General features: G+C 54.7%; 1 protein-coding gene across 4 annotated transcripts in view; it reads left to right on the forward strand.

The window, feature by feature from the left end:
- fam221a (family with sequence similarity 221 member A) overlaps positions 1-25,088 on the forward strand; it is a 202,511-nt gene that overhangs the window by 127,557 nt on the left and 49,866 nt on the right. For 3 of the 4 annotated variants that reach the window (XM_072509263.1, XM_072509264.1, XM_072509267.1), the window contains one exon: positions 11,269-11,379. The exons of the other annotated variant lie outside the window; for it this stretch is intronic. In XM_072509263.1, coding sequence (XP_072365364.1) covers positions 11,269-11,379 — 111 coding nt within the window. The remainder of the gene's footprint in view (positions 1-11,268; positions 11,380-25,088) is intronic. 4 annotated transcript variants of the gene reach the window in all.

Consider the following 25,088-nt stretch of genomic DNA (forward strand, 5'->3'; position numbering starts at 1 on the left):
CCACACTGTGGATCTGGAGTCACTAGGCTCGACTGTAAAGTTGTCAAATTCCTTTCCTAAAGGGCATTAGTGAACTGGATGGGATTTTATGACAATTGAAAATGGTTTCATGATCATCATTCGTCTCTTAATTCAAAATTTAAAAATCATAATGAATTCAAGTTTCACCATATGTCATGGTGGGATTCAAATCCAGTCCCGCGTAACCTGGGTCTCCAGAGCATGACCCTGGGTCTCTGGAATAGTAGTCCAATGACGCTACCAGTGTGCTATCTTCTCTGTTTCTTAATCCTCCCCTTCCCTGATGGGCAGGTATGCATGCGACAGAGTGTCTGTGATGTACATTTCTTTGCCCGGTTTGTATTTAACTCTGCAAACGCATAAGTAATCTTTGGATTCCTGGTGGTGCACAGTTCAGAGGTTTTTAAGCATAACTTCCAAAGGTTTATAATCAGACTCTATCTCCATTCCTTTGCCATGGACAAACTGGTGGAAGTGTTCTCAGCCAAATGCAATTGCTATCATTTCTTTCTCTATTTGGGCATAATGCTGTTGTGTTTCAATCATTGCCTTTGAGGCGGACGCCACTGGTGCTTCATTTTGCAAGAAGACAGCTTCCAGGCCATTTTGGAAGCATCTACAGATATCTTGACAGGCTGACTGACATTAAAATACTTGAACACGATGTCTGGGGTTCTCTTTAGACTGGTAAAAGCTTCTTGATGTCTTTGTTCCATATCTACTTTATCCATACCTTTTAGCATCTTGTATATCTCAATTAGACCTCCCCTCATTCTTCTAAACTCTGGAGAGTATAGGCCTAAACTGTTCAATCTCACCTCATACGAAATACCTCTCATCTCTGGAATCAATCTAGTGAACCCCCGCTGAACTGCCTCCAATGCCACTACATCTTTCCTCAAATAAGGGGACCAAAACTGTGCACAATACTCCAGGTGCAGTCTTACCAATACCTTGTATAGTTGCAACAACACTTCCTTACCTTTATACTCAATTCCTTTTGCTATAAATGCCGACATTCCATTTGCTTTCCTTATTATCTGCTGCACCTACATGCTAGTTTTCGACGACTCATGCACATGTCCTGTCCTGACAGTGTTTCTCGTGGTGCTTACTGCTTCTACCACCTGCGTCCAGGCATGGCGAACAGCAGCGGCTGGCAGCCTCCTTCCCAGGCCAGGGTACAGGGTCGCCAGCCTCTCCTTCAGGGCCTCAAGCTCGGCGTCTGTAAAACGGGGTGCTGCTCTCCTCACTGCTATCTTATAGGCTGGGATGGTGTGTGTGGGGAGTGAAGTGTGTTTATGCAGCTTCTGCTTGTCAGGGTCCCGAGTGTCAGTCACGGACCCGGCAAATCCCACACCATTTCTCATTGGAATCAATTGTGTTCCACGTGGTGCCAGTGTTAGCTCCTTAACAGTTGTTGAATTGGTCAAGGTGCGGCGCCAGTTTTGCTGTTGTAGAACTCCGCGAATCCTGCCCCAGCGTCAACACTTAGTCTCATGAACGGAGAATTCCACCAGATGTTTTTCTTAGGGTTGCAGTAAGCTTCAAATTTTTCTTATTTCTTTCAAATCATTTTTTTTCTCCTCACTTTCAAAAGTGAATGTGTTATAAACTTCTGTTGTAAGCTTCTTCCCCTGCTACGTGAAGAAAGATGAAAGACTGTACCTGCAGGCCTTATCACTGCTTGTTGCTGTGAGATACAAGCAGAAATACTGCCAGTATCTCCTACAGTTTTTGAGATCAGGTGACCCCATATAGTACAGTGTGTACCATATTGTACCTAATACTGGAGTCTACACCACAATCAATCATATAATGACACCTGCTACTGAGACAACTTTGGATCCAACCATCTAATTGTCCTTGGATGCAATGAATTCCTGCTTTTCTGATTAGTTTGCCACGTGGGACCTTGTTAAAAACCTTGCTAAAATCCTTGTGGACTATATCAAATGTACGACCCTCATCAACCCTTAATTTACTTCAAAAAATTAAATCAAATTAGTCAGACATGACCTACCCTTAACAAATCCATGCTGACTGTTCCTGAATATTCTTTTCCATTCTAAATGACAAGTAATACAGTTCCTCAGAATTTTTTCCAACTAGGAGCGGCACGTTGGGACAGTGGTTAGCACTGCTGCTTACAGCACTGAGGACCCGGGTTCGATCCCGGTCCTGGGTCTCTCTCTCTGTGTGGAGTTTGCACATTCTCCTCCTCTCTGGATGTGCATGTTAGGTGGATTGGCCACGCTAAATTGCCCCTTAATTGGAAAAATAAAATAATTGGGTATTCTAAATTTGTGGAGAAAAAAAGATTTATTTTCCAACTATTTGCTTACCATTAATGTTTGGTAGACTAACCTGTAATTATGCAGTCTATCCTTCATTCATTTTTGAACAATGATACAACATTATCAGTTTTCCAATTCTTTCTTTTCTGTCACTGCAAAGCTCCTGCTCTTGAGCATCTCAGCCAACTTTTGAATTGTAGTGAGGAGAGAGGGGAAAGTAAGAAGTGGATACATTGATATCTGTAGTTCCCAAGTCAGAAGAGATTGACGGAGAAGGAAGACATGGGATGAGTAAAGGTGAAGTAAATATACAGATACACTTCTTCCCATGTCTGTGTGGGTCTCACCCTCACAACCCAAAGATGTGCAGGGTAGGTAGATTGGCCGCACTAAATTACTCCTTAATGAAAAAAAATAAAATAAAAGTATACAGATTCACTTATCATTGATCACTTCCACCCAATTGGGTGGAACAATGCTGCTTCCTGTGACGGCCAGAACTGTCTCCTCCATGGAGGTAAAACATGCAAGCATGCTTATGCACCTCCAGTTCTTTGTTGCTATCTACTGCCATTTGCCCCATTTTCTTGCACAAAAGTGAATGTTAGTGAGTGTCCAGCGATATGTTTGGGTGACGAGACAGTCAGGGTTGTATAGCTGCCACTGCGTGCAAGCTGTGAGTTAAGATGTGAGGCTTGTTGCAGTGATATGTGTGTGTGAAGGTGACGTAAAGTATATTAATGTTTGTGCTGAATAAGGATCGATTGAGCTTTTTTGGTAGATGGGTGATGCGGATGGAGTGAATTGAACAGTGGATCAGACAAATATTGCAGCTGAACCATTTGAAGATGAACTCATTCACCTTGACATCTCATTGTTTAACCTTCATCTTGCACTACATTCAGGTTCGAGATGCAACACTCATGTCGGGAAGGCCTCCTGCTGGATATCTTTCTTGCTTTCCAACTCTTCTCGGGGCTTTTCACAGTAACTTCATTTGAAGCCCACTTTTGACAATAAGTGATTTTCATTTTTATTTTCATTCTACCGAGGCCAACCAGTTCTTGAAACCATAATGCACCCACCCTCCCCTTAAGAGGTTGATGCACAATCAATACTCTTTTTAAAAAATATATATTTTATTAAAGTTTTTCGATCAAAAAGAATTTTCCATTTTTACAACTTTGTAACAAAATGTACATTGACCATTATTTAAACAATATATTAAACTAACAACAAGTGCAGAAAAAGAACAAGAAAAGAGAAATAATAATACTGAAAAAATAAATATAAACAACTAGGATGGAAAGAAAAAGAAAAAACCCAAACACCGAATACCCCCTCGCACACCCCCCCTCCCTCCTCCCCCCTGGGTTGCTGCTGCTGTCTTTCCTGTTTTCCCTTATCGCTCTGCGAGATAGTCAAGGAACGGTTGCCACCGCCTGGTGAACCCTTGAGCCGAATCTCTTAGTGCGTATTTTATTCGCTCCAATTTTATAAACCCTGCCATGTCGTTTATCCAGGCCTCCACGCCCGGGGGTTTAGCTTCTTTCCACATAAGTAGAATCCTTCGCCGGGCTACTAGGGACGCAAAGGCCAAAACATCGGCCTCTCTCGCCTCCTGCACTCCCGGCTCTTCTACAACCCCAAATATAGCTAACCCCCTGCTCGGTTCGACCCGGACCCCCACCACCTTTGAGATCACTCTTGCCACACCCACCCAGAACCCATGCAATACCGGACATGACCAAAACATGTGAGTGTGGTTCGCCGGGCTTCCCGCGCACCTCCCGCACCTATCCTCCACTCCAAAAAATCTACTCAGCCTTGCTCCCGTCATGTGCGCCCTGTGTAGAACCTTGACTTGGATCAGGCTAAGCCTGGCACACGAGGATGAGGAATTTACCCTACTTAGGGCATCTGCCCACAGCCCCTCCTCAATCTCTTCCCCCAGCTCCTCCCATTTACCCTTCAGCTCCTCTACCATCGTCTCCCCCTCGTCTCTCATTTCCAGTATATATCGGACACTTTACCTTCACCGACCCATGCCCCCGAAATCACTCTGTCCTGGATCCCTTGCGCCGGGAGCTGCGGAAATTCCCTCACCTGTTGCCTCGCAAATGCCCTCACTTGCATATATCGGAAGGCATTCCCAGGTGGCAACCCGTATTTTTCTACCAATGCTTCCAAACACGCGAACGTCCCGTCCAAGAACAAGTCCTTCAACTTCCCAATTCCTGCTCGCTGCCAAGATTGGAATCCCCCATCTATCCTCCCCGGGACGAACCTGTGATTGTTCCTTATCGGGGACCACACCGAGGCACCCGTCACTCCCCTATGTCGTCTCCACTGCCCCCAAATCTTCAAAGTTGCCCCCACTACTGGGTTTGTGGTGTATTTTTTCGGGGGGAACGGTAACGGCGCCGTCGCCAGTGCTTTTAGACTAGTTCCCTTACAGGACGCCATCTCCAGCCTTTTCCACGCCGCCCCTTCTTCTTCCCTCATCCACTTACATATCATGGACACGTTGGCGGCCCAATAATAGTCACTCAGACTCGGCAGTGCCAGTCCCCCTCTGTCTCTACTGCGCTGCAGGAACCCCCTCTTTACCCTCGGGGTCTTTCCAGCCCACACAAAGCTCATAATACTCCTGTCCACTTTCTTGAAAAAGGCCTTTGTAATCAGTATGGGGAGGCACTGAAACACGAAAAGAAACCTCGGGAGAACCACCATTTTAACCGCCTGTACTCTGCCCGCCAATGACAGGGGCACCATGTCCCACCTCTTAAAGTCCTCCTCCATCTGCTCTACCAGTCGCGTCAAGTTAAGTTTATGCAAGGTTCCCCAGTTCCTGGCCACCTGGATCCCCAGATATCGAAAATCCCTTGCTACTCTCCTCAGCGGCAAATCGTCTATCCCCCTGCCCTGTTCCCCGGGGTGCATCACAAAAAGTTCAGTCTTTCCCATATTCAATTTATATCCCGAGAACTCGCCAAACTCCCTGAGTGTCTGCATTATCTTTGACATCCCCTCCACTGGGTCCGCCACATATAGCAGCAAATCATCCGCATATAATGAAACCCGATGTTCCTCTCCTCCTCTGAGCACCCCCCTCCACTTCTTAGAGCCCCTCAGCGCTATGGCCAATGGCTCGATTGCCAACGCGAACAGTAACGGGGACAGGGGGCACCCCTGTCTTGTGCCCCTATGTAATCGGAAATAGTCGGATCGTTGCCTATTTGTAACCACGCTTGCCACCGGGACCCGTACAGGAGCTGAACCCATCTGATGAACCCCTCTCCAAATCCAAATCTCTTCAGTACCTCCCACAGGTAGTCCCACTCCACTCTATCAAATGCCTTCTCTGCATCCATCGCCACCACTATCTCCGCCTCCCCCTCCGGTGGGGGCATCATCATTACCCCCAGCAACCTTCGTATATTGGCATTCAATTGCCTCCCTTTAACAAACCCTGTCTGGTCATCATGTACCACCCCTGGGACACAGTCCTCTATCCTTGTCGCCATCACTTTGGCTAGTAACTTGGCATCTACATTTAGGAGGGAGTTGGGCCTGTATGACCCGCACTGCAGCGGGTCTTTGTCTCGTTTCAGGATCAACGATATCGTCGCCTCCGACATTGTCGGGGGTAGTGTCCCCCTTTCCTTAGCCTCATTGAAGGTTCTCGTCAGGAGTGGGGCCAGTAGGTCCACATATTTCCTGTAAAATTCCACCGGGAACCCATCTGGTCCCGGGGCCTTTCCTGCCTGCATGTTCCCAATTCCTTTAATCACCTCCTCCACCTCAATCTGCGCTCCCAAACCTGCCACCTCCTGCTCCTCAACCCTCCGGAACTCCAGCTGGTCCAGGAAGTGTATCATTCCCTCTTTCCCCTCCGGGGGTTGGGACTTATACAGCCTCTCATAAAATGACTTAAACACCCCGTTCACCCTCCCCGCTCTCTGCTCCATCCTTCCCTCCCCGTCCCTAACTCCTCCGATCTCTCTCGCCGCCCCCCTCTTCCTAAGTTGTTGGGCCAGCAATCGGCTCGCCTTTTCCCCATATTCGTATTGTATTCCCTGTGCCTTCCTCCACTGCGTCTCCGCCTTACCCGTGGTCAGCAGGTCAAACTCCGTCTGTAGTCTCCGTCTTTCCCTGTATAGCCCTTCATCCAGGGCCTCCGCGTATTGCCTATCCACCCTCAGAATCTCCCCATCAGTCTCTCCCTTTCTTTACCCTCTTGTTTCCCCCTGTGGGCTCTTATGGAAATCAGCTCCCCCCTAACCACCGCCTTCAGTGCCTCCCATACTACTCCCACCTGGACCGCTCCATCATCATTGACCTCTAGGTATCTTTCAATACATCCCCTCACCCTTCCACATACCCCATCGTCCGCCAACAGTCCCATGTCTAATCTCCAAAGTGGGTGCTGCTCCTTCTCCTCTCCTAGATCCAGATCCACCCAATGTGGGGCGTGATCTGAAACAGCTATAGCCAAATATTCCGTTCCTACCACTTTCGGGATCAGCGCCCTTCCTAGGACAAAAAGGTCTATCCGGGAGTATACTTTATGGACGTGGGAGAAGAAGGAAAACTCTTTACTCCTCGGTCTAGCAAATCTCCAGGGATCTACTCCTCCCATCTGCTCCATAAACCCCTTAAGCACCTTGGCCGCTGCCGGCCTCCTCCCGGTCCTAGATCTGGACCGGTCCAGCCCTGGGTCCAGCACCGTGTTGAAATCCCCCCCCCCCCCCCCCCCCCCCCATTACCAAATTTCCCATCTCTAGGTCTGGGATGCGCCCCAACATACGCTTCATAAAACCCGCGTCATCCCAGTTCGGGGCGTATACGTTCACCAGCATCACCGCCTCACCTTGCAATCTGCCACTCACCATCACGTACCTGCCCCCACTGTCCACCATTATGGTCTTAGCCTCAAACGATACCCCTTTCCCCACCAGTATTGCCACCCCTCTATTTTTCGTATCTAAGCCTGAGTGGAATACCTGTCCCACCCATCCTTTCCTTAATCTGGCCTGATCCGCCAATTTCAGGTGCGTCTCCTGAAGCATAACCACATCCGCCTTCAGTCTCTTTAGGTGCGCAAATACCCTTGCCCTCTTAATCGGCCCATTCAGCCCTCTCACGTTCCACGTGATCAACCGGGTTGGGGGGCCCTTTTATCCCCCCCCCCCCCATCTCGTCGACTAGCCATCCCCTTTTTTAAACCAGCTCCTCACCCGGGTCCCACGCACCCGTTTGTCCCCCAGACGGCGCCCTCCCGTCCTGACCATCCCATCCCGTATCAGCTCCCCCTTACCCTCAGCAGCAGCACCGCCCCCCCCCCCCCCCCCCCCCCGCTAGATTCCCCTCTAGCTTGATTGCTCCCCCCATATTGCTTCCAGGAGTCAGCAAACTCTGGCTGACCTCGGCTTCCCCGTTTACCCTTGGCCTCCCTGCGTGCGAGGCCCCCTTCCTTCCTGCGCCCACCTTTCCCGCCGCAATTTCCATAGCGCGGGAAAAAACCCCGCGCTTCCCTCTCGGCCCCGCCCCTAGTGGCGCAGCTCCCTCTCCCCTTACCTGTCCCCTTCCCCACCGGCGCCCACATTTCTTCGTGTCCCGGGGGGAGAAGAAAAAAAATTCTCCCGTCTAACATTTTTTACAGATAAACCCTCCCCCTCTCCCCCCTTTGCATTTCTTTGCCACCACCTCGTTACTTCTTTCCAAACATCAATTCCTCAAATCTAGTCCAACTTCTCTTCTTGAATAAATGTCCACGCCTCCTCTGCCGTCTCAAAGTAGTGGTGTTTGCCCTGGTGTGTAACCCACAGTCTTGCCGGCTGCAGCATTCCAAATTTTACTTTCGTCCTGTGGAGCACCGCCTTGGCCCGATTGAAACTCGCCCTCCTTCTCGCCACCTCCGCACTCCAATCTTGATACACGCGGATCACCGTGTTCTCCCACCTGCTACTCCGTGTCTTCTTAGCCCATCTCAGGACCATCTCCCTGTCCTTGTAGCGGTGGAACCTCACCACTATTGCTCGCGGTATTTCCCCTGCCTTTGGTCTTCTCACGAGGACCCGGTATGCTCCCTCCACTTCCAGGGGGCCCGTCGGGGCCTCAGCTCCCATTAAAGTATGGAGCATCGTACTCACATACGCCCCAACATCAGCTCCCTCTGTCCCTTCGGGAAAACCCAAAATCCTTAGATTCTTCCTCCTCGAGCTATTTTCCAGGGCTTCCAGCCTTTCTATGCACCTCTTATGTAGTGCCTCGTGCGTCTCCGTTTCACCACCAAGCCCTGTATCTCGTCTTCATTCTCGGCTGCCTTTGCCTTCACTCCACGGAGCTCCATCGCCTGGGTCTTATGCGTCTCCTTCAATCCCTCAATCGCCAGCAACATCGGCACCAGCACCTCCTTCTTGAGCTCCTCCACACATCGTCGGAGGAACTCCTGCTGTTCCGGGCCCCATACCATCTGGGCTCCCTCAGCCGCCATCTTGCTTCTCCCTTCTCTTCTCTGCCGTTGCTCCAGAGGATCCTCCGCAATCTGGCCACTACTATCGCTTCTTTCCATCCATACCCGGGGGGACTCCTTCCTTTGTCGCCTCACACTGGGTTTGGGCGTAAAAAATTTCCATTGGGGCTCCCGATAAGAGCCCAAAAGTCCGTTGAAACGGGAGGTGCCAAAACGTGCGGCTTAGCTGGTCATCGCCGCAACCGGAACCCACAATCAATACTCTTGAGACCACGAGGAGTCATATCGATTCAGCTTTAATCAGATAGAACTGTACCCAGCAGCGAAGTTACAGAAGTGGAGGCTGCTGGGACGGCATCGGTTCTTATACCCCGCCTCTCAGGGCAGGGCTATGTACATTGCCCAATGGTAGACCCCGCAGTCTAGCCAATGGTCATTCCTCTCTCAGGTACTGCAATACCTGGTATTACCACATTCACCCCCTGTTAAAAAAAAGAGCCAGCGGGGTGATGGCCAGTATTACTATCGCTTTTTCATGGTAGGACCAGGTTTTGCAGGTACCATGCTGTCGAGGGTTGCGGAGAAAGTTCTTGTGTTGTTTATTTTCTTCATGGTGCTGCAATCAGACGATCGTGCGACCTGGTTGTCCTACTGGAGCGTCTAAGTTTCGGCGGCGATCCTGGTGAGGGCCCCGGCGGTAGTGACTCCGGGAACTTGGTGTCTTCCTCCCAGGCAGTTTCGTCACCCCTAGGCGGCACTGTAGGGTCGAAAAAATGGGTAGGAGGGAGGGGTGCCTGTAGGGGACGTCGGTGCCTGCTCTGCTCTGGGTCGGGGTCGTGGTTGCCGGGGGGCAAAATGGCCGCGGCCGTGGGTTGCACGCTGCCTGGGGAGAGAAGGGCGGCGGTGGGCTTTGGACGGCCGGGATAGGATAGAAAGACTGCGGCCGTGGGTCGCACGTGGCCCTAGGGTAGGGGGGTGGAGGTGAGCACTGGTGCAGGGCGTGCTGCGGCGTTCCGGGGGCGCGGGAGACCACGGCAACTGCGCGGGGCGGTGAGAGCTGGGCGGTCGGGGCCTGGGGCGGGGCGTGCTGCTGCGTTCCGGGGGCGCAGAAGACCTGTGGGCCTTGAACAGCAGGGACCTGGAAAAACGGCTGTGGGTACTCGCTGGATACCGCGGCCACCGCGTGGGCTAGGCAGACCGCGGCATAGTGGCCTTTCTTGACGCACCCTTTGCAGGTGACGGTGCGGGCCGGGCAGCGCGTGCGCGGGTGATTCGCCTGGCCGCAGAAGAAGCAGCGTTGGCCAGCGGCGGTAGCGGGGCGCCTTGCCGCGCAGGCCTGCGGAGTTAGCGGGTAAGTCTGCGGGTTAAGCGGGTAAGTCTGGGGGGCTGCCACGGTGGGGTGCCACGCAGCCCAGGGGGGCGCGGTGCACGCGGGGGCGTATGCAACGGCGTTCTTGTACGCCACGTCCATGGACCCTGCCAGGGCCCGGGCCTCGGTGAGACCCAGTGTGTCCATTTCGAGAAGCCTTCGGCGGATGTCGGGGGAAACCATACCTGCCACGAAAGCGTCTCGAATTAAAAGTTCAGTGTGCTCGTTCCCTGTCACCGCTGGGCAGCCGCAGTTTTGGCCCAGCACTATCAGTGCCCGGTAGAAATCTTCGAGCGTCTCATCTGGGCTCTTCCGTCTCGTTGCCAGCAGGTGACGGGCGTAGACCTGGTTCAGTGGACGAATGTAATGTCCTTCCAGCAGTTCCATGGCTTTATCATAGTTCGCCGCCCCTTCGATCAGGGGGTAGATCGCCGGGCTGACCCGCGAGCGTAGGAGGTGTATCTTCTGCCTTTCCGTGGGGGTGTCGGCAGCCGTATCGAGGTAGCTCTGGAAGCGTGCCAGCCAATGCTTAAAAATCGCGGCGGAGTTTTCTGCGTGCGGGCTGAGCGGAAGGCACGCCGGCTTGATGCGGAGGTCCATCCTTCAAAAGTACTTATCTGATTAAATTGATGCACAATCAATACTCTTGAGACCACGTGGAGTCATATCGATTCAGCTTTAATCAGATAGAACTGTACCCAGCAGTGAAGTTACAGAAGTGGAGGCTGCTGGGACGGCATCGGTTCTTATACCCCGCCTCTCAGGGCGGGGCTATGTACATTGCCCAATGGTAGACCCCGCGGTCTAGCCAATGGTCATTCCTCTCTCAGGTACTGCAATACCTGGTATTACCACAGAGGTGCAGGCTACTTTTAAGTGACACTATTTGCTCATGATATCAGGCCCCTTGATCAGTGTAGCCAAGACAAGCCACCAGCATTCATGTGAAATAGCAGGCAGTATAACCTGCTCCCTTCCATGCAATTGGACATGGGTTAATTCCACAGGGTAACTTCAGTGTTCATTTTCAGGTCTTATCCAATTTAACCCCATAGATGTCTATTCAAGCCTTTATTCATAAAGTAAAACATTAATTCTTTCAGGGGCACCAAGTAATGAAATTCTTGATGCACCTTCTACTTCAATGGACCATCCTTTTCTGAGAGCTTATGGACCACAAATGGATGCAGTGAATGCTGGACAGTCTCCAGATGGTAAGAAATAAAATAGAATGCATAATTGCACAATTTCAAATGATTAAAAATGGTGTATTTTTTGTTCAGACTACATGAAATTATGTTTTTTTATACACTAATGAATTTCAAATCCATATATGAACAGAATTAGTCTAAATGTAACTTGTAGCTTTGCATATTTCATCTTCATATCATCAGAATGAAAGTTTCAATAAATTAATAAATACTGTTTACCTCAGCCTACATTACTTTATTTCTCTTTCATATAAATAAATTATAGCTCAACTAAGTTATGATTTCTTACTGGTTAGTACAACATCTCTTGTGAAATGTGCGTAAAGTGGAACTTGAACAGTTCAAACTCTCTATTCCAGAATATAAAAATTTGGTATTTTCATTCTAGTTTTAGATAGACAAAATTTGACATTGCCAGAACTACTGGGCGGGATTCTCCCATGCCGTGCCCTATGGGAGACTCACCGTTTGCACCATTTTTTCCCACAGCGTCGGTCCGACGCCGTTCCGCCATTCTCCCAACCGGCGAGAACGGCGTCATCGGGTTTGGCGTCACGCCTGCTGGAGAATCGCCCGAGGTACTAAGTACGGTGATTCTCCGGGCCCCCGCTATTCAGCAGCCCGGATGGGCCGAAGTCCCGACGGCGTGACCCCAGGTCACTCCGTCACCGTTCACCCCTGGTAAATAAATTCATCAGCCAGTCGTGCTGGCTGAAGATGTGGAGGAAGGAGGTGAGTGGCCGGCCTCACCGTAGGCAGCAGGAAGTGGCATCCACGGCGGGTGGTGGGGGGTGGTGGGAGGGTTATTGGGAAGGATGCCACCATGCCCGGGGGGTATGGGGGAACGAGCAGGTGGTGGAGGAAGGAGTGGGGATAGGAGGAGGGGGCGAGGAAAGGAGGAGGGTGCGGAGGAGGAGCGGGGAAAGGAGGAGGGGGTGGGAAATGGAGGAGGGGGTGGAGGAAGGAGGAGGGCGGTGGAGGAATGAGGAGGGCGGTGGAGGAATAAGGAGGGGGTGGGGGAAAGGAGGAGGGGGTGGGGAAAGGAGGAGGGGGTGGAGGAAGGAGTGGGGAAAGGAGGAGAGGGTGGAGGAGGGGGGTGGGGAAAGGAGGGGGTGGGGAAAGGAGGGGGTGGGGAAAGGAGGGGGTGGGGAAAGGAGGGGGTGGGGAAAGGAGGGGGTGGGGAAAGGAGGGGGTAGAGGAAGGAGTGGGGAAAGGATGAGGGGGTGGGGAATGGAGGAGGGGGTGGGGAATGGAGGAGGGGGTGGGGGGAAATGATGCTGCCATGCTGTGGGGGTGGGGAGAGCGGGCAAGGTTACCCACGGGAGTGACATGCCAACCGGCCTGACATGGCAGGACGGTGGCAAAGACACGCTTCCAAGTGCAGGTCATGGTGATGAGCTGAGGCCAGTGGCGCCGCAATGAGGAGGGATGGGGTGAAGTGCGCTGTGGACGGATACTGTGGGCAGGGCGAAGGTTGCATGTGGGTCTGCAGCGGTACAAGGCAGCCGGGGGACCCATGTATCCCATGGGCCCTGGCTGTTGAGGTGTCAAAGCGCCATCGTTAAACATGTTGTCGTCTCTCCTTCCCAAACCCCCCCCCCCCCCCCCCCCCCTTTGTGTAGTTCATCATGTTTGCGCACCAGCCAGCTATGTTTGCCGCCGTGGGCGGGAGCGGCTGCCCTGCACGTAGCCATTCGGCGCCGCCGACGCAGGCGGCTCAGAGCAGCTGTTGGAGCGGCGGCTGCAGCAGAGGGACTGGCTGCAGAGGGCCCTGTGCCAGCCCCTCATGCTGCAGGTCCTCCCGCCTGACAGGTGCAGGAGGAGGCGGAGGGTGACAATGACCCCCACATCGTCGGGCATGCAGAGGACGAGGATTCGGATTCTGATGGGGTGCAGGGGGTGTAGCAGGAGCAGGTGGAGGAGGCACCCCATGCAGCCTCGAGTGTACCGGGACCGCATGTCGTTCCATGAGCTTCCGGATACTGCATGCAGGAGGAGACTCCAATTGAGTCGGGAGACCGTGGCACATATATGCCACCTCATGGCGCACCTGATGTTGTGGGTGACAGCACTGCCGCAAACCCGAGGTCCTCATCTGTCCCCAGGTCTGGGGTCTCCTGTGTCGATCCTTGGACCAATGCAACTAGTCCGCGGCCCATGTTAGGTGCCGTGTCCGGTGTGTCCGTCGACTGGCAGTTCTCTGTGCGTCACTGTCCAGAGTCCCCGTCCTCTCTCCGTCACTGTCCTGGCTCGCAGCCCTCTCCTCGTCTGACTCACGGCCATCAGTGTCCTGACTGTCCGTCCTGTGTTCGTCCATGTCGTGTCTGTCCGTCCTTGTGCGTCCCCCTCCAGTATCCCGGCCTCAGAGGAGGGCCCTCCTCTCCGTCTTCCTTCCCTCCTCTGCCGTGCGTCCGTGGGGGCGGATGAGCTTGCAGCTGGACGCGGGGGCATGTTCGAGACGTCCCTGGATGATCGGCTCCTGGCCCTGGGGAAGACAATGAAGCATGTATCGTTAGACACGCGGAGTCGGGTGTGAGGGAGTGGAGGGATATGTGTCACGGGGTGGGTTGAAAGGGGGGGCTTGGGGGCAGTGGTAGGGAGTGCAGTGTGAGGGGGGGGTGGTGATGGGCTGATGGGGTGTAGCCCGGCAGGGGAGTCTTACTTGGTCCTGCGCCTCCGATCTGGCATGGCGCTACATCCCGGGTGGCGACTCCCCCTGCGAGGTCCAGAGCCCTCTGCTCATGGATGGTGAGGTGGTGCAGCACAGGTGATCCCCCTCTGGTTCTTGAACGCTCACGTTGGTTGTGAGCAGTCTTATCCTGCGGGGGGGGGGGGGGGAAGCATCAGAGTTAGGCGGTCAGCATCAAGACGCGTAGAAGTTGGCAACATTATGACTGGGTGGGGGACACTGGGCACCACGCCATGGCAGCTCTAAAGGAGGGTGTGTTGCCCATGTGGGTCGGGTACAACGTGGTGTCCCCAACTCCACCCCCCCCCCTGCATGGGCAGGGGGGGGGGTCCCGCGAGACGTGGGGGGGGTGCCAGGGGAACCCTCAGGGTACTTACCCTGGCAGCCCTCGTGAGGTCGTGGAGCTTCGTTCGGCACTGGTCTCCAGAGCGTGGGGTTGCCCCACAGCGCTAACCGCGGTGCCCACCTCGCGCTTCACAGTGCTGGATGTTTGCCGGTGCCCACGTCTTGGGCACAAGATGGCCCTGCACTCTTCTACAGCGTCCAGCAGCATCTCAAGATCATTGTACCGGAACCTGGGAGCGGCACAGCGGGGCTCAGCCATCTCTAACCTTCGGGTCCTGTGCTCTGGCGCCACGCCCACCACGCTTCTCGCAGCCCTGCTGCTGGCCCCTTTCCGGGGCCTGAATCGATCGTGCCCGCGGCCGTTTCGTGCCGTCGTGAAACGCCTCAATATCGGAGAATCCCACCCACTGAGGTTCAAGAGTGTAACTCATGAATGATTAGCCAGGAAGAGAGGACTGAAAAGAAGAAGTAAAGTGCGCGGAGCAGGTGTGGAGCAGACAAAAGGTGGTGAGGCAATGGAGAGGGGGGGGGGGGGGGGGGGCAAAGGGGGAGTCAAGAAGAAGAGCTGATGCAGGGAGAGAAAATTGAAAGTAGGATGTGGGGAGAGGAGGAGGAGCAAGAGGAAGAGGTGAGATGTGGCATAGGATCTTTTACATTAACCCCTGACAATGCAACACTCCTTCAGTAGTGAGCTGAAAGTGTCAGCCTCTTATATGTGCTCAGATTCATAATAGGGTTTGAACTTAGTCTAATTTTGACTAAGAGAGAAGTGTGCTGTCAGGTGGAAAAAGAGGAAGCAATGCTGAAAATGGCATTACTTCCTCTCAGAACATTTTTGCTTTTAATACTTAAGACACTTTTCCTTGACTCTTACTTAAGTGGACTACATTTTCAAAGATCCATAAAGTACAGAGGTTTGACAACTTACTTTTAAATAGTACAATTTACAAAACTTCCCAAGAACTTAACAAGAACATTGACAATAAAAAAACATTTTGACATTGAGCAATACGCTAGATTTTAAAAGAGATGAGGTGGAGAAGGGAAATATTTCGGGACAAAATTTCAGAGGTTAGAGCCAAGGCAGCTGGAGGCTGCCAACGGTGGAGTGATTAAATCAGCGATGTGCGAGAGGCGAGAACTGAGGGAGCACCAGAACTGAAGGGTTATCAGATTGGAGCAGGAGGGACTTCCGGTTGCGGCTATGCCTAGGTAGGTCGCACGTTCGGCAGCTCCCGCCGGGAACGGTCTTTTGGGCTCTTCAGAGGGGCCCCAACGACAATTGTTCGACGGCTCCCAGTGTGGGAAGGTGACAGCAAGGTCCCCCCGACATTATATGGGTTGGACCAGGAGTGGAGCGGTTAAAAAAGTGATCCTGGTGCAGGGGAAAGTGCGAGGGAGGAAAAGCAAGATGGCGGCGGGTGGAGACCAAACAGCGTGGGCACAGTGGTCGCAGGAGCAGCTGGAATTCCTTAAACGCTGCTTTGCGGAGCTGAAGACAGAAATGCTGGCGCCAATGAAGGCGGCGATTGAGAAGCTTGAGGAGACCCAGAAGGGCCAAGGGGCGGCAATCCAGGAGGTGCGGCAAAAAGCCTCGGAGAACGAGGACGAGATCTTGGGCCTGGCGGTGAAGGTGGAGGCGCACGAGGCGCTGCACAAGAGGTGGCAGGAAAAATTTGAGGACCTGGAGAATAGGTCGAGAAGGAAGAATCTTCGGATTCTGGTCTCCCTGAAGGAGTGGATGGGCCCGATGCCGGGGCATATATGAGCACGATGCTCAATTCGCTGATGTGCGTGGGAGCTTTCCCGAGGCCCCTGGAGCTGGATGGGGCTCATCGGATCCTGGCAAGGGGACCCAAAACCAACGAGCCGCCAAGGGCTGTAGTGGTGAGGTTTCACCGCTTTATGAACAGGGAATGTGTCCTGAGATGGGCCAAAAAAGAACGGAGCAGCAGGTGGGAGAACACGGAGATCCGTATTTACCAGGACTGGAGTGCGGAGGTGGCTAAGAAGAGAGCTGGTTTTAACCGGGCTAAGGCGGTTCTCCATCGGGAGGGGGTGAAGTTCGGGATGCTGCAGCCAGCGCGATTGTGGGTCACGTTCCAAGATCGGCACCACTATTTTGAAACGCCTGATGAGGCATGGAACTTTATCCAGGCTGAAAAGTTGGACTCAAACTGAGGGTTTGCCGTGGGGGGATGTTTACTGTGTTTGGGGAATGTTCTTTTTGTTTCGGTGCTGGGTGGGGATGGGTGAATGGATTTGATGTGGGGGCTGTGGGAGAGTGTGGGCGTCGGTGTTGGAGGGGCAGGGCCCCGCGGAGGAAGAGGGGGGATGGAAGCCCGGGGATGGGGAGTTTGGGTAAGGCCGCAAAAAGGAGCTGCTCCAGAGGGAGCGGGGCCGGCTCAGACGGAAAGCACGGGCTTTTTCCCGCGTTAGGGAAGGATGGGGGGCCGGGCCGGGGGGGAAGGGCAGGGCTGGAGAGGAGCGTACACTGACTGCCAAGGGATGGGGGGATTCTCACACTGGGGGGTCGATGGAATGGTGGGAGGGGCCGGGGTCAGCAGGAGTCAGCTGACTTACGGGAGTGTCATGGGGGGAGCAAAATGGCACGATGAGGATCTAGCGGGGGGGGGGGGGGAAACTGGGTTGCTGCTGCATTGGCCAAAGGGGAGCTGGAAGTAGGAGAGGTGGTCGGGGCGGGGGTCCGCGGCCTGGGAGACTGGAGGGTGCGGGAGGCGCGGGCACATGACTGGCCTAGAAAAGGAGATGGCTAGTTGGCGGGGGGGGGGGGGGGGGCGCGCGGGTAGCCCCCTGATCCGGCTGATAACTTGGAATGTGAGGGGCTTGAACGGGCCGGTCAAGAGGGCCCGGGTGTTCGCGCACTTAAAGGGACTGAAGGCAGACGTGGTTATGCTCCAGGAGACACATCTGAAGGTGGCAGATCAGGTTAGGCAGAGAAAGGGATGGGTAGGGCAGGTCTTTCATTCAGGGCTGGATGCGAAGAACAGAGGGCTTGCAATACTGGTGTGGAAGCGGGTGTCGTTCGAGGCACTGAATATTGTTGCGGATAATGGAGGTCGATATGTGATGGTGAGTGGTAGGTTGCAGGGGGTGCGGGTGGTACTGGTGAACCTATATGCCCTGAATTGGGATGATGCCGGATTTATGAAACGCATGTTGGGTCGGATTCCAGATCTGGAGGTAGGAAGCTTGATAATGGGGGGGGGGGGGGGACTTTAACACGGTGCTGGACCCAGCACTGGACCGTTCTAGGTCCAGGACGGGTAAGAGGCCGGCTGCGGCCAAGGTGCTCAGGGGTTTATGGACCAGATGGGGGGAGTGGATCCATGGAGGTTTGCCAGGCCGCAGGCCAGGGAATTTTCCTTCTTTTCCCACGTCCATAGAGCCTTCTCCCGGATAGATTTTTTCACTTTGAGTAGGGCACTAATCCCGAAAGTGGAGGGAACGGAATACTCGGCCATAGCCATCTCGGACCACACCCCGCATTGGGTGGAGCTGGAGTTGGGGGAGGAGAGGGACCAGCGCCCGCTGTGGCGCCTTGATGTGGGACTGTTGGCGGATGAGGGGGTGTGAGGGCGGGTGCGGGGGTGTATTGGAAAGATACTTGGAGGCCAATGACAACGGGGAGGTGCAGGTGGGGTAGTCTGGGAGGCATTGAAGGCGGTGGTCAGCGGGGAGCTAATCTCCATTAGGGCCCACAGGGAGAAGCGAGAGAGGCGGGAGAGATTTTAAGGGTGGACAGGAGTTATGCAGAGGCCCCCGAGGAGGGGCTACTTAGGGAGCAATGGAACCTCCAGACGGAATTCGACCTGATGACTACGGGGAAAGCAGAGGCACAGTGGAGGAAAGCGCAAGGGGCGGTTTATGAGTATGGGGAGAAGGCGAGTCGGATGCTGGCACATCAGCTTCGTAAGAGGGAGGCAGCGAGGGAGATTGGTGGAGTTAGGGATAGAGGGGGGAAATACTGTGCGGAGTGCGGTGAGAATAAACAAGGTATTTAGGGACTTAGACCATAAGACCATAAGAGATCGGAGCGGAAGTAAGGCCATTCGGCCCATCGAGTCCACTCCACCATTCAATCATGGTTGATTTCAACTCCATTTACCCGCTCTCTCTCCATAGCCCTTAATTCCTTGAGAAATCAAGAATTTATCAACTTCTGTCTTAAAGACACTTCTATGGGGATCTGTACAGGTCTGAGCCCCCAGCGGGGGAGGAGAGGATGCGACGATTCCGAGATCAGCTGAGGTTCCCGAGGGTGGAGGAGGAGGAGGTGGCTGGTTTGGGGGCGCTGATTGGGCTGGAGGAGCTGGTTAAAGGATTGGGGAGCATGCAGGCGGGGAAGGCCCCGGGGCCGGAGGGGTTCCCGGTTGAATTTTATAGGAAATACGTGGACCTGCTGGGCCCGTTGCTAGTGAGGACTTTTAATAAGGCAAGGGAGGAGGGGACCATGCCCCTGACAATGTCGAGGGCGCTGATTTCTTTGATCTTGAATTGGGACAAGGATCCATTGCAATGTGGGTCGTTGTGGTAGTATGTATTAGGGGTCATGTGGGACTGGAAGCCCTAATGTCATTGGCTGACAGATCCCGGGTCCTGGTTGGCCGTTGACCTCTAGCTCCGCCCTGAAGGCGGAGTATAAGAAGCCGGAGTCCTCCCCCGCAGGCCATTCTACTATCGAGCTGCGGGGGAACAGACACGCTTAATAAAGCCTCATCGACTTCACTCTATTCGTCTCACGGAGTCTTTGTGCGCTACAATTTATTAAGCATGCCTAAAAAGGACTATGGAGCTCAGGATCATCCCGGAATGCCTGTGGATCAGCCCCCACGCAGTGAACGCGGCAGCAGCCTTCAAGCACTGGCAGACTTGTTTCGAGGCCTACCTCAGAACGGCCACCAGCCGGGTCACAGAAGACCAAAAACTACAGGTCCTGCACTCGAGGGTGAGCACGGAGATTTTCTCCCTCATCGAAGACGCGGAGGATTTCCAGACGGCGTTCGCAGCACTGAAAAGTCTCTATGTCTGCCCAGTTAACCAAATCTACGCTCGCTACCAGCTCGCGACGAGACGGCAAGGTCCCGGAGAATCGATGGACGAATTCTACGCCGCGCTGCTGATTTTGGGACGAGCCTGCAGCTGCCCTTCGGTGAACGCAAATGAACACACGGACATGTTAATGCGCGATGCTTTTGTGGCAGGTATGAATTCCTCCCAAATCCGCCAAAGACTTCTAGAAAGAGAGTCGCTAGGACTCTCAGAGGCCCGGGCCCTATCAGCCTCCCTAGACGTGGCCGCGCGTAATACCCGCGCCTACGGCCCCGACCGCGCGGCAGCCCATTGGGCTCCGTACGTACCCATCGCGACAAACCCCCCCCCCCCCCCCGGACACTCCACAGGCTTGCGCGGTCCAAACGCCAAGTCGCACCGGGGGCGCCTGCTGCTATTTCTGCGGCCAGGCGAAACACCCCCGCCAGCGCTGCCCGGCCCGCGCAGCAACCTGCAAGAGCTGCGGGTAAAAGGGCCATTCCGCGGTTGTGTGCCGGTCCCGCGAGGTCGCCGCTGTCCCGGGAGAACAGGGAGCTCTGCAAGCCGTTTATGCTCCCCAACCCCCCCAGCGCCCCATGTACGTCCCGCAGGCGCAGCCGCTCTGGGTCCCGACCACCGCGGTCCCGGGAGAACAGGGAGCCCTGCACGCCGCTTACGCTCCCCAACCCCCACCCCCCGTCCCCGCGTATGACCCGCCAGCGCTTCCACTTTGGGTCCCGACCACCGCTCTCCCCGGAGAAGAGGGAGTTCTGCGCGTCTCGAACGCCCCCCAAACCCCCCCCCGCGCCCCACGTCTGACCCGCCGGTGCTACCAACTTGGGTCCCGACCACCGCTGTCCCCAGAGATGAGGGAGCCCCGCGCGGTCCTAACGCTCCCCAACCCCCCCAGCGTCCCATGTGCGACCCGCAGATGCCGCCATTTTGGGTCCCGGCCACCACGAGGGGAGGAAGGGCGCCGCCATCTTGGACCACCCCAGACCTGTACGACGCGTGGGGGCAGCCATTTTGTTCATCCCCGACGCCATCTTGGACGGCAACAACGGACCCCACTCCACTACTACAACCACGTCTCGCTTCAATTACGCTCGATCAAGCTCGGCCCCGGACACTCCAGACGACGACGACAACGGTGCGAATAAACGGCCACGAGACACCATGCCTAGTCGACTCCGGGAGCACGGAGAGCTTTATCCACCCCGACACGGTAAGACGCTGTTCCTTGACCACCTATCCCAGCGCACAAAAGATTTCCCTAGCTGCAGGATCCCACTCCGTACAGATCCAAGGTTCCTGCATAGTTACCCTAACGGTGCAGGGGAGGGAGTTCAAAAACTACAAACTAAACGTCCTTCCCCAACTCTGCGCCCCCACTTTACTGGGATTAGATTTCCAGTGCAATCTACAGAGCCTTACGTTCAAATTCGGCGGCCCAATACCCCCACTCACTATCTGCGGCCTCGCAACCCTCAAGGTGCAACCCCCGTCCTTGTTTGCGAACCTCACCCCGGATTGCAAACCCGTCGCCACTAGGAGCAGACGGTACAGCGCCCAGGACCGGACCTTCATTCGGTCCGAAGTCCAGCGGCTACTAAAGGAAGGCATAATCCAGGCCAGCAATAGTCCCTGGAGAGCACAGGTGGTAGTAGTGAAGACAGGGGAGAAACAAAGGATGGTCATAGACTATAGCCAGACCATCAACAGGTACACACAACTAGACGCGTACCCTCTCCCCCGCATATCCGACATGGTCAATCGGATTGCCCAATATAAAGTCTTCTCCACCGTGGACCTCAAGTCCGCCTACCATCAGCTCCCCATCCCGCCAAGTGACCGCAAGTACACAGCCTTCGAGGCAGACGGGCGATTATACCATTTCCTAAGGGTCCCATTTGGCGTCACAAACGGGGTCTCGGTCTTCCAACGGGAGATGGACCGAATGGTTGATCAACATGGGTTGCGGGCCACGTTCCCGTATCTCGACAATGTAACCATCTGCGGCCACGACCAGCAGGACCACGACGCCAACCTCCAAAAATTCCTCCAGACCGCCAAAGCCTTGAACCTCACGTACAACGAGGACAAGTGCGTTTTTAGCACCAACCGGCTAGCCATTCTGGGCTACGTAGTGCGCAATGGGATAATAGGCCCCGACCCCGAACGTATGCGCGCCATCATGGAATTTCCCCTCCCGCACTGCGGGAAAAGCCCTGAAACGCTGCCTGGGGTTTTTTTCATACTACGCCCAGTGGGTCCCCCAGTACGCAGACAAGGCCCGCCCCCTAATACAGACCACGACCTTCCCTCTGTCGACAGAGGCTTGCCAGGCCTTCAGCCGCATCAAAGCGGATATCGCAAAGGCCACGATGCGCGCCATCGACGAGTCCCTCCCCTTCCAGGTCGAGAGCGACGCCTCCGACGTAGCTCTAGCGGCCACCCTTAACCAAGCAGGCAGACCCGTGGCCTTTTTCTCCCGGACCCTCCACGCCTCAGAAATCCGCCACTCCTCAGTGGAAAAGGAAGCCCAAGCCATAGTGGAAGCTGTGCGACATTGGAGGCATTACCTGGCCGGCAGGAGATTCACTCTCCTCACCGACCAACGGTCGGTAGCCTTCATGTTCGATAATGCACTGCGGGGCAAAATCAAAAACGACAAGATCTTAAGGTGGAGGATCGAGCTCTCCACCTTCAACTACGAGATTTTGTATCGTCCCGGAAAGCTGAACGAGCCGTCCGATGCCCTATCCCGCGGCATATGTGCCAACGCACAAATTAACCGCCTCCAAACCCTCCACGAGGACCTCTGCCACCCGGGGGTCACTCGGTTTTTCCACTTTATCAAGTCCCGCAATCTCCCATACTCTTTAGAGGAGGTCCGTACAGTCACAAGGGACTGCCACATCTGCGCGGAATGCAAACCGCATTTTTTCAGGCCGGATGGTGCGCACCTGATTAAGGCTTCCCGCCCCTTTGAACGCCTCAGTCTCGATTTCAAAGGGCCCCTCCCCTCCACCGGCCGCAACACATACTTTCTTAATGTGGTGGACGAATACTCCCGCTTCCCATTCGCCATTCCCTGCTCTGACATGACCGCGGCCACAGTCATTAAAGCCCTGAACATCATCTTCACACTGTTCGGTTGCCCCGCATACGTCCACAGCGACAGGGGGTCCTCTTTCATGAGTGACGAGCTGCGCCAGTTCCTGCTCAGCAAGGGCATAGCCTCAAGCAGGACGACCAGCTACAACCCCCGGGGGAACGGGCAAGTAGAGAGGGAGAACGGCACGGTCTGGAAGACCGTCCTACTGGCCCTACGGTCCAGGGACCTCCCAGTTTCACGGTGGCAGGAGGTCCTCCCGGACGCTCTCCACTCCATCCGGTCGCTATTATGTACGAGCACTAATCAAACGCCTCATGAGCGTCTCCTTGTCTTCCCTAGGAGGTCCTCCTCTGGAACGTCGCTGCCGACCTGGCTGGCGGCCCCAGCACCCATCTTGCTCCGAAAGCATGTGCGGGCACACAAGGCGGACCCGTTGGTCGAAAGGGTTCACCTCCTCCACGCGAACCCGCAGTACGCTTACGTGGAGTACCCCGACGGCCGACAGGACACGGTCTCCCTGCGGGACCTGGCGCCCGCCGGCAACACACACACACCCCCCCCCCGACACCATTCACCCAACCCCCCCCCCTTCCTGCCACCGCCGCACCCCGTGACCGCCCCCTTCCCAGGAGGATCGGTTCCCCTCCCCTCAGGCCTGACCAAGAATAAAGCCCAAGCTGAAACCGTAAGGCTCCCGGAGACGACAACACCGGTACAAGCACCGCCACCACCACCGGGGCCGAGGCGATCGACACGGACGACCAGACCGCCCGACCGACTCGTGGCATCGATCTAAATCAATATATGGACTTTTTCACAAGAACATTTTGCTTTTCTCCCGATACCTTCTGTAAATAGTTGAAACAGGACAAAATTGTACAATACTGTATTGCCATGTGAATGTTTTCCTCCCAGGACCAGCCCTGTAAACCCTTACCACCATACGAAGCATCACCCCGCCGGGTTCATTTTTGACAAGGGGTGAATGTGGTAGTATGTATTAGGGGTCATGTGGGACTGGAAGCCCTAATGTCATTGGCTGACAGATCCCGGGTCCTGGTTGGCCGTTGACCTCTAGCTCCGCCCTGAAGGCGGAGTATAAGAAGCCGGAGTCCTCCCCCGCAGGCCATTCTACTATCGAGCTGCGGGGGAACAGACACGCTTAATAAAGCCTCATCGACTTCACTCTATTCGTCTCACGGAGTCTTTGTGCGCTACAGTCGTATAGACCAATCTCGCTCCTCAATGTTGACGCTAAGTTGCTGGTGAAGGTGTTGGCTACGAGAATTGAAGTCTGTGTCCCGGGGGTGATTCATGAGGACCAGACGGGATTCGTGAAGGGTAGGCAGCTAAATACAAATGTACGGAGGCTCCACATTGTGATTATGATGCCCTCGGTGGAGGGTGAAGCGGCGGTAGTGGCAGCTATGGACGCGGAGAAGGCCGGAGTGGGAGTATCTTTGGGAAGTGTTGCGGAGGTTTGGGTTCGGGGAAGGTTTCATCAGTTGGGTCAGACTGCTATATAGAGCCCCGGTGACGAGTGTGGCTACGAACCGGCGGTGTTCGGAGTACTTTCGGCTGTACCGGGGGACGAGGCAGGGGTGCCCCTTAACCCCTTTGTTGTTTGCACTGGCAATTGAGCCGCTGGCCATGGCACTGAGGGAGTCCAGGAAATGGAGGGGATTGGTTCGGGGGGGGAGAGGAACACCGGGTGTCGTTGTATGCCGATGACTTGTTGTATGTTGCGGATCCAGTGGAGGGGATGGCGGAGGTCATGCGGATCCTTAGGGAGTTTGGGGACTTTTCGGGGTATAAAGTCAACGTAGGGAAGAGTGCGCTCTTTGTGGTGCACACAGGGGACCAGGGAAGGGGGATAGACGAGTTACCTCTGAAGAGTGTGGAAAGGAGCTTTCGGTACCTGGGGATCCAAGTAGCTAGGAGTTGGGGGGCCCTGCACAAGCTTAATTTGACGCGGTTGGTGGAGCAGATGGAGGAGGATTTTAAAAGATAGGATGTGCTGCCACTCTCACTGGCTGGTCGGGTGCAGTCGGTAAAAATGACTGTCCTTCCGAGGTTTCTCTGTGTTCCAGTGCCTTCCCATTTTGATCCCTAAGGACTTTTTCAAACGGGTAAGCAGGAGCATCATGGGATTTGTGTGGGCGAATAAGACCCCGAGGGTGAAGAGGGTGTTTCTGGAGCGTAGCAGGGATAGTGGGGGGCTGGCGCTGCCGAATCTGTGTGACTATTATTGGGCAGCCAATGTGGCGATGATCCGTAAGTGGGTAATGGAGGGAGAGGGGGTGGCGTGGAAGAGGCTAGAGATGGCGTCCTGTGTGGGCACGAGCCTGAGGGCGCTGGTGACGGCACCGCTGTCGCTCTCGCTGACAAGATACACCACGAGTCCGGTGGTGGCGGCGACGCTAAAGATCTGGGGGCAGTGGAGGCGACACAGGGGTGAGGTGGGGGCCTCGGTTTGGTCCCCGATTCGGGAGAACCATCGGTTAGTCC

The sequence above is a fragment of the Scyliorhinus torazame genome, chromosome 6, assembly GCF_047496885.1.
Source record: "Scyliorhinus torazame isolate Kashiwa2021f chromosome 6, sScyTor2.1, whole genome shotgun sequence".
Lineage (NCBI taxonomy): Eukaryota > Metazoa > Chordata > Chondrichthyes > Carcharhiniformes > Scyliorhinidae > Scyliorhinus > Scyliorhinus torazame.